We start from the raw sequence: 8,803 nt of genomic DNA on the forward strand, positions 1-8,803 counted from the left end.
GGGAGTCTACTTTCTGTTGTGAACAGTCCTCAAAGAAAGATAAATCCATGAATAATTGATACATGAATCCACAGGGTATTAGTATACTGCAGCCAACCCAATCAGCCACATACTGGCCAGTAACTAACTTTACAAAGCTAGACTCTCTCACAAGTGCATTGGAGATAACACATTTGATTGCATCAATAACCTTTCATTTCAGAGGCCTTAATCACATCTTTTGATACTTCAATTATAATTTCTCTATATATTCTCTCATAACATTGTTCCTTCGATAATCAGTGTAAGCAAGTCTCACCTTGTTTACAATATTGTAAGCTCCTGAAGGGGGGGAATATATTTCTCTGGTGCTCTTACAGCTCTAACTAAGCCCAGTATGTGATGGGTGTTTTCTCAAGTTAGTTACTAGCTTATGAATCTATAGAGTGGAATGGATGAAGTAATGGAAGTGGGAGAAAATGTAAGATTCTGGCATTTTCAAAGCTCTTAAGTAGCAAAAAATATACATAACAAGTCCTATTGATCATTTAAATGAAGTCACCAAAATAGTTGTGTAGGGCCACACCTCTTTCACTTCTCAGAACCTGTGAAGCAGACTTTTTTATCAAGTCAGTTTACACAGTCTAGTATGAGTAAGTAGCCCTGGCCTAGTCTTGCATCCAGAGTTCAAGGGTAGCAGGCGCCTCCCAGTCTTCAAGGAAAGTCAGAATCCGTTCGAGTATTTTCTTTCTCTTATTCTATTATTTAAATGCCTACAGAATGCTGACTGCGGTAGGATACAAAGACGTATAGGATATGCTTTCTGCCCTCAAGCTCTTTGTGACTCTGATGTCTCAAAAGCATAAAAGCCTGTCTGTGTTCACAGTAATCCATTTTTCCTCATTATTTTTCTGGCTGAAACGCCAGCCAAGCCAACACATTTTTTTCCTATTGGCACTCAGTGTAAGTACCAACCACAGCCAGGTCATGCCCTTAACTCATCAATTCTCTTCTCTCTCAGGCTCATTCACTGAGCTTCTTAATCTACCTTTTGTGTAGTAGGTGGATTCATCACAGTTCAAGTCCTTAAATTATGACTTTTGAAGGCTTGGAAGACTTGAGTGGCTATAGGTTGAAGGGCAAACAAAAAAGGGAAAGAGTGAAATACATTCTATACTTGTAGAACTCAAAAGGAAATCTGCCCCCTCCCCTCTCCATTACTGACACTGCCTTGCTTCAGGGTTTCATCACCACTTACTGGAACTATTGCAAAAGCCTCCAACTTAGCTTCCTGCCTCCAGACCCTCTTGACTACAGTTTGTTATTCACACTCTTGATAAGAGTAACCCCTTCCACCATGCAACTCCAATAATATCCCCCCACCAGAGCCCTTAATTAGGTCCCTTCCGCACAGAAGAAAAGTAAGTCTTTCCAAGTGGAAACATTCAGGCAGCATCAATCATGTGTAACGAGTAACATGGATATGACTCCAAGAGTATATACTAGGGGATTTTATACATGAATTTACTTAGTTACGTACTATTTGGTAAAATCAATTTGGCAGAAGTGATTTAGCTGAATACAAGTTAGTTGAAGTGATGATTTGATTGAAAAAGAATATCCTCAAACATTTCTGCCATTTAAAAAAGACTGAGGGCTTTCCCCTTGCCTTTTTTGTTCTTTATAGCTAATTTTCATCCAGTTATTCCTACTCTGTGCTTTTTAGAATATCAGACATTTTGAAACAACCTAAATATCCAACCATTGGAAGGTAACAGAAGCCTACAAATAGCTCTAACAATAAGGAATTGTTTAAACAAGTTGTAAAGGATTATAAATGTATGTATATAATGCACAAATGTTATATGCAGTGACTTTATAGAACCTGATTTTGAGCAATTTGCAACATTTATAAAGCCACAAAAACATTGGCAAACAAGATCGGCTATAATTAATTAAAGATGAATTAGAAAAAAATTCCAAAATTCTAGATCTTTTTTGCATTATTTCTTTTGTAGTTTTATTTATTTCCTTTCATTACAAAAGCAATTCAAATTACGACAGAAAAATAAGAAAAGGCGGACAACTACACACACACAGACACATACACACAGACATAACCTATAATTTTTCTACTCAATGACAACTACTAGATCTTCTAGTAAAAACGGAATCATATGATGCATATATTTGAAAGCAACCCTATTTTATTTATGCAATCCTCCACTGTTGGACATTTAGGTTGATTTCAACAAATCCCATATTTTGTACGTTTAAGTTTTTATCACTTTTTTTGCTATCAGTAGCAGCACAAAGCAATAATGAGGTAAAAATGACTTGGAAAAAAAAAAGGTTTTAGCAAAACTTCCCAGATTCTGAAAAATGGTTTAAAAAATGTTTAAAGACGTAAGTTTTACAACCACCCCCAAGCACTACACTAGCACCCTGCACAACAAAACCCAAACTGATGAGCAGGGATATTCATCTTCAAACAAATCATTGCCCTTTCCAGCTGCTTTGGGCAAATCATCTGCAGCCTTTCAGGTTACGAGGATCTTTAAGAAGCAAATGACCTCCTAGCCGAGATGATGGGTTTCAACTTGCTGTGTCTGTTAGCGCTGAAAACTAACAGGAACAGATCTGAGACTATTATTTACCCAGCTAGTTGTAAGGAATGAGCTGCCCTGTATAATTCCTGACCAGGATCATACTGCCAAGTAGCAAATCTAATCATCCGTATCCACTTCTAAGCTCACTTAAAAACATCAGGCACCCTCTGTTCTGTTAGCTTTTTGTCCATCTTTACACCAATACCACACTGTCCTGATTACTGTAACCTTCTAACTCTCAATATCAGAAGTGTTGATCCTCCAACTCAGTTGTGTTTCAAAGTTGTTTTGGCTATACTAGGTCTTTTGCATCTCCGTGTGGATTTTGGAACCAGTTTGTCAATTTCTATAAGAAAGCCTGCTGGGATTTTGATTTGGGGAGGATTGACAGCTTAACAATATTGATCTGTCCAATGCATGAACATGATATACCTCCGTTTATTTAGATCTCCTTTAATTTCTCTCAGCAGCGGTTTGTGGTTTTCAGTGTACAGGTCTTCCTCATTTTTGTCAGATTTATCCCTACATATTTCATACTTTTTGATGCTATTGCCAGTGATATTGCTTTTTAAAAAAATTTCAGTTTCCAATTGGTCAGTGCTAATGTCTAGTAATATAATTGATTTTCACGTACGGATGTTTTGTCTACAGCAGCCAGCACATGTATAAACAGCTGATGCTCAAAATAGGTGTGTAAGAGCAATTCAGCAGAGATATCTTTCCAACAAATGGTGCCAGAATGACTGGATATCCACATGCAATAAAACGCAAAACCAAACCAATATAAAACCTTCAAGCCATACTTCACAGTATATGAAAACTTAATTCAAAATGAATCACAGACATCAATGTAAAACCTAAGCTATAAAACTTCTAGAAGTAAACACAGAAGAAAACCTTTGTAACCTTAACTTAAGCAAAGGTTTCTTAGATATGACACTGAAAGCACAGTATATAAAAGAAAAAATTAATAAGCTGAACTTCATCCAAATTAAAAATTTCTGGGTTTCCCTGGTGGTGCAGTGGTTAAGAATCCACCTGCCAATGCAGGGGACATGGGGCATTCAATCCCTGGTCTGGGAAGATCCCACGTGCCACGAAGCAACGAAGCCTGTGCACCACAACTACTGAGCCTGTGCTCTAGAGCCCACGAGCCACAGCTACTGAGCCCACGTGCCACAACTACTGAAGCCCACGTGCCTAGAGCCTGTGCTCTGCAATGAGAAGCCACCGCAGTGAGAAGCCCGAGCACTGCAAGGAAGGGTAGAGCTCGTGAGCCACAGCTAGAGAAAACCCATGCACAGCAATGAAGACCCAACGCAGCCAAAATTAAATAAATAAATTTATATAAAAAAAATTTCTGCTCTTCGTTAGACGCTTATGAGAATGAAAAGACAAGCCACAGACTCTGAAAAAATATTTGCAAATCATATATCTGATAAAGGACTTGTATCCAGAATATAGAAAGAACTCTCAAAACTCAATTCAATAACTCATTTTTTTTAAAAGGGCAGAATATTTAACTAGACACTTTACCAAAAGAAGATATATTGATGGAAAATAAGCACAAGAAGAGACGCTCGACATCATTCATTATTTGGAAAATGCAAATTAAAACTATGAGAGACCACTACACATCTATTAGAATGGAACGATTAAAAAGACAGACTGGCCACACACACACACACAGGTTTTTTTTGGTAACTGTGAGATGATGATGAATGTGTTAACTAATCTTATTGTAGTAATCATTTCACAATATGCACATATATCAAATCATCATGTCGTACACCTTAAACTTACACAATATTATATACCAATTACATATATCTCAATAAAGCTGTAAAAAAATTAAAAATTTTAGAAGTTAAACAACAAAAAAAGACTGGCCATACCAAGTACTGACAAGGATGTGGAGGAAGTGGAACTCTCACCCACCGCTGGTGGGAGTGTAAATGAGTACAATTACTTTGGAAAATAATTTGGCTGTTTCTTTAAAAATTAAACATACACATGTCACGTGATCCAGCCATTCCATTCCTAGCCATTTTCTCTGCCCAAGAGAAACAAAAACCTCTGTCCACATAAAAACCTATATGTAAATGTTCATAACAGCTTGATATGTGATAGTCAAAAACCGGAGACAACCCCAAAAATGTCCACTATCAAGTGAATGGATTAAAAAACCCTGCAATATCCATGCAGTAGAACAGTGCTAGTAATAAAGAAGAATGGGCTGTTGATACAAGTTACAAGGCTGGAGAATTCTCTGAATAATTACTATAAGTGAAAAGAGCCAAACAAGAAAGAGTACAAACTGCATGATTCCGTTTATATAAAATTCTAGAAAATGCAACAAATCAATAGTGACAGAAAGCAGATCTTTGTTGCCTGGGGGACAGGGCTGGGAGGTCAGGATAAACGCAAAATGTAAGGAAGCTTTTGATAGTGATGGTCATGTTTACTCTCTTGACCGTGGTGATGGTTTCGTAACTATACATTTACCTCTGAACTTGTCAAATTGTGCCTTTAAATGTATACTGTTTATTATCTGTCAGTTATACCCCCGAGAGAACTGTTTAAGAAAAACTAAGAAACACCGGGAGCCAAAAGATGGCAGCAATGCCTTTGTGGGGTCAGAGAGCTATGCTGGTTGATGAGCTTTAGAGAGCTTGCCTGCAGTGTCATCTGCATTTGTAAGCAGACGGCTCATCTTTGCCTGGTTCTGACTAAAGCTGAATTTCACTTTCACATTGTCCAGTCGAGTTGCCCCAGTGCTCTGGCTGTGCCCCACATCTCCCCAGGGGTCGTGTGGGACACTGGCTAGCCAACTGACTCCATCACCAACATAACTCAGATTCTCAGAAGTTGGGGGAAATGCAAACATAGTCTCAGGAAAATTAAACTTTAGGAAAGCCTTCAGAGCTATGGGTTCACAGCAGGCCAGCCAGCCACAACTGTGGATGGACGCCTCTGATGGAGTAATGGGTAGACTGGCCCGACTGGAGGTAAGTTATTAGGAGTGTTGCCTTAAACATACACACATACACACACACACAGATCATGGGATTACTATCTCCTGGAGAGTCCATGGTTGGTCTTTGGGGTCCCAAACCCCAAAATTATATGGAAGTTTTGGAAGTATGTGCATTCATGTATTTTTCAGAGGAGAGAGTTCGTAGCTTTCATCAGACCCTCAAAGAGCTCCGTGACTGTAACAAGATTAAGGCGCGCCAACGTGGATAAAGCCAGACCCATCTCTCCTTTCTCCTCCCTCTTGTCTAGCTCTCGGGACGAAAATCTACAACCTATAGGACACTCGTTCGAGTCTAACCGGGAAATGACATCTGTGCGACCTAAAGTTCTTCCCGAACACACCCAGCCATCCTCAACTTCGTTCTTCCCCGTTTGCCTGGGACCGCGTACTCCGGGGCGCGCCCCCCACCCCGCGCACTCTCTCGGTTTCCTAGTGCGGAAGAATTTGGAGCTGTTGCCAGGTCCCCCAGGTGTGCAACCTGCCCGACACGTTTTCACTCCTCCGGGACGCACACAGTCCGTACCCCGTCCTACCACCCCCCCCCCCCATATAACCTGCTTTGATCGGAGGGTAGAGACCAGTCGTTTTCCCCGGACCGCCCCATCCCCCGGGGGGACTGCCGGCGGATGAACGCGCGCACAGCTTTCCTCGCGGGGCTGATGCGTTTCTCGAAATCGCTGTAAAATTCTCAACTCCGAGCCCGCATTGCAAACCCCGGCTTCTTCCCTTTGCCTCGGAAATTGGGGAAAACGTAGAATGAAAAGCCCGACCACTCGCTCCCTGCCTTGGGAGGCCAGGCGAGCCGGGGCGCGGGGCCCTGAGCCGACGGTCCCCGCGTCCCTCCACGTGTCCCCGGCGCGCGGGCGCACACCCTTGTGCTGGGGGCCGACCCCAGCCCGGCTTCCCGCTCCCCGCGCGCTCCCTACCCGGCGTCGCCGGCGGTCCGAGCAGCAGCAGCAGCAGCGCGGGGAGGGCGCCGACTCCGCAGCCCCGGAGCCGCCTCGACATGGCCCGACCTCGGCCGCGCCCCCGCCGGCCTCCTCCCGGGCTCGCCGCGGACGCGACGCCGCGCCGCTCGCGCGTTCAGATGTCCACTGCCCGGGAGCAGGCGGCGGGCGCAGCTCCGAGACCGGCCGCCCCGCGAGCCGCATTCGCTTTCGCTTTTGCTTTATCCCCCGAGGGCTGGAGAGGTGAGAAGCGGTGACAGACCCGTGACTCAGCATCCCCACCCCCTCCCCTGGAAAAAGACCCTATGACCTCCGCGCCGCCGCCCGGTCCCCGCAACGCCACCGGCAGCGCGGGACGGGGACCCGGACTGTGCCCTGAGGAGGCCCGGGGTCCTCCCCGGCTTTGCCCTTCTCGCCCCTGGTGACCCCAGCAGTCCATTCCGTCGTGTGTCCCCGCGACGAGTGGGAGAAGCTTTCGGGAAGCAGACTAGTTCACGTAAACACGGCCGGTGGGCGTCACACCTGGCTTCGGCTCCACTCGGTCACCTCGCCTCGCTTGTCTCTGCCTGTTGCTCCGACTTCGAAGGTCCTGGACCAGGAGCTGGCGAACGAGTTGCCGTGCGTCCCGCTGGTCCGGGCCGGTGACGCTGAGTGACAGCGGGGATATCGCCGCGGCGCGGCTGGCCCGGTCACCTGACCGGTGCGCCCAGGCCCAGACAGGGAACGAAGCCCAGGCCGCCTGTCCCGAACCTTGCCTGGCTCCTGGCACCGCCACTTTTCTTACTCCTGCTGCATCTTTCTTCCCCAAGAACATTTAAACTATTTGAAGCGGGCGTGGGAGGGAGGACCGACAGTTATTCACCTCTGTGCCTTAGACGATTCGGCTAGCTGCTGCTTTGCAGGTGGCTTTTTTTCTTTCTTGGGATCTCCAGTTAAGCCTGACATTATTGAGAAGCGAGTGTGCAGTGAGAGAGCTCGGGACGCACAATCAGAAATCCCCAGTTCTGGGAGTGAAATTAGGCAGGATGGGTCGTCTCTGGGCTCGGGTCTCCATCTGTTCTCCAGTGGTAACATCCTGAATAACTCCAGTACAACAGCACAGGCAGGGAATGTCATTGATGCAACCCCCAGACCTTACTCAGTTTTAGTCCGCTTTCCGTGCACTCAATGGAGCGTGTGTATTCAGTTCTGGGCACTACACATCACATATGTAGGTGTCTGTGACCACCACTGTCAAGACGGGGAACAGTTATCAAAAGCATCCCTCCCACTACTACTCTTTTAGTCACAGCCACCTTCCACTCTCACCTTCTCCCTAAGCCTTAGCAACCACTGATCTTTTCTCCATCTCTATAATCTTGTCATTTGAATAATGTTATGTAAATAGAATCATACAGTTTGTAACCTGTAGAGGTCAGCTTTGTTCACTCAGTATAATTCCCTCGAGATCCATTCAAGTTGCTGTGTGTCAGTAGTTTGTTCCTTTTTATGAGCAGTACTGATGGTTTCTTCTTTTAGAAACATGTGAATCTCTGCCATCCACACCCAAACAGCCCTGTGCTTTTGTATGTGTATTATTTTGCTAGGGCTGCCTTAACAAAGTACCAAGAACTAGGTGGCTTAATGACAGCAGGAATTGGTCCTCTGATCTTCTGGAGGCCAGGAGTCCGAGATCCAGGTGTCTGCAGGGCCATGCTCTCTTGGACGGCACCAGGGGAAGATCCTTCCTTGCTTCTTCTAGCTTCTGGTGTTTGCCGGCAATTCTTGGTGCTCCTGCGTGTGTAGGTGCATCACTGCAGTTACGTGGCTGGCTTCTCCCTGTGTCTTCACCTCATCTTCCCTCTGTGTCTAAATTTCTCCTTTTTATATGGACACCAGTCGTATTGGATTAGGACCCACCCTAATCCTAATGACCTCATTTTCACGTGGTGACCTCTTAGAGACCCTATTTCCAATAAGGTGACAGTCTGAGTTAGTGGGGGTTAGGACTTCAACATATCTTTTTGGGGTGACACACTTCCACCTGTAACAATATGGTATATTTATTTCTGAGAACAAAGTCCGAGACCTGTTTTCTCAGGCCAAAGGAACTGACCTGGATGCAGAACAGTTGGATCTGGATCCCTGCGGTACAGTGTCCACACCTCAAGGGTGACTCAGATGGGAGCTTGTTTGGGGCCGTCAAATAAGAGGGTCCCTTACAGGGCTGGGGAGCTTGGTCAGCAGCCACC

At 45.0% G+C, this 8,803-nt stretch overlaps 1 protein-coding gene across 1 annotated transcript in view; it reads right to left on the reverse strand.

Annotated features, from left to right (window-relative positions):
• IL15RA (interleukin 15 receptor subunit alpha) overlaps positions 1–6,633 on the reverse strand; it is a gene marked incomplete at its 5' end in the record, with an annotated part of 28,595 nt that extends 21,962 nt beyond the window's left edge. The window contains one exon of the mRNA XM_082648820.1: positions 6,552–6,633. Within this exon, the coding sequence (XP_082504946.1) occupies positions 6,552–6,633 (82 nt within the window). The remainder of the gene's footprint in view (positions 1–6,551) is intronic.
• Between the last annotated feature and the right edge of the window lie 2,170 nt (positions 6,634–8,803).

The sequence above is a fragment of the Grampus griseus genome (assembly GCF_964374135.1).
Source record: "Grampus griseus genome assembly, chromosome: 2".
NCBI classification, from domain to species: Eukaryota; Metazoa; Chordata; class Mammalia; order Artiodactyla; family Delphinidae; genus Grampus; species Grampus griseus.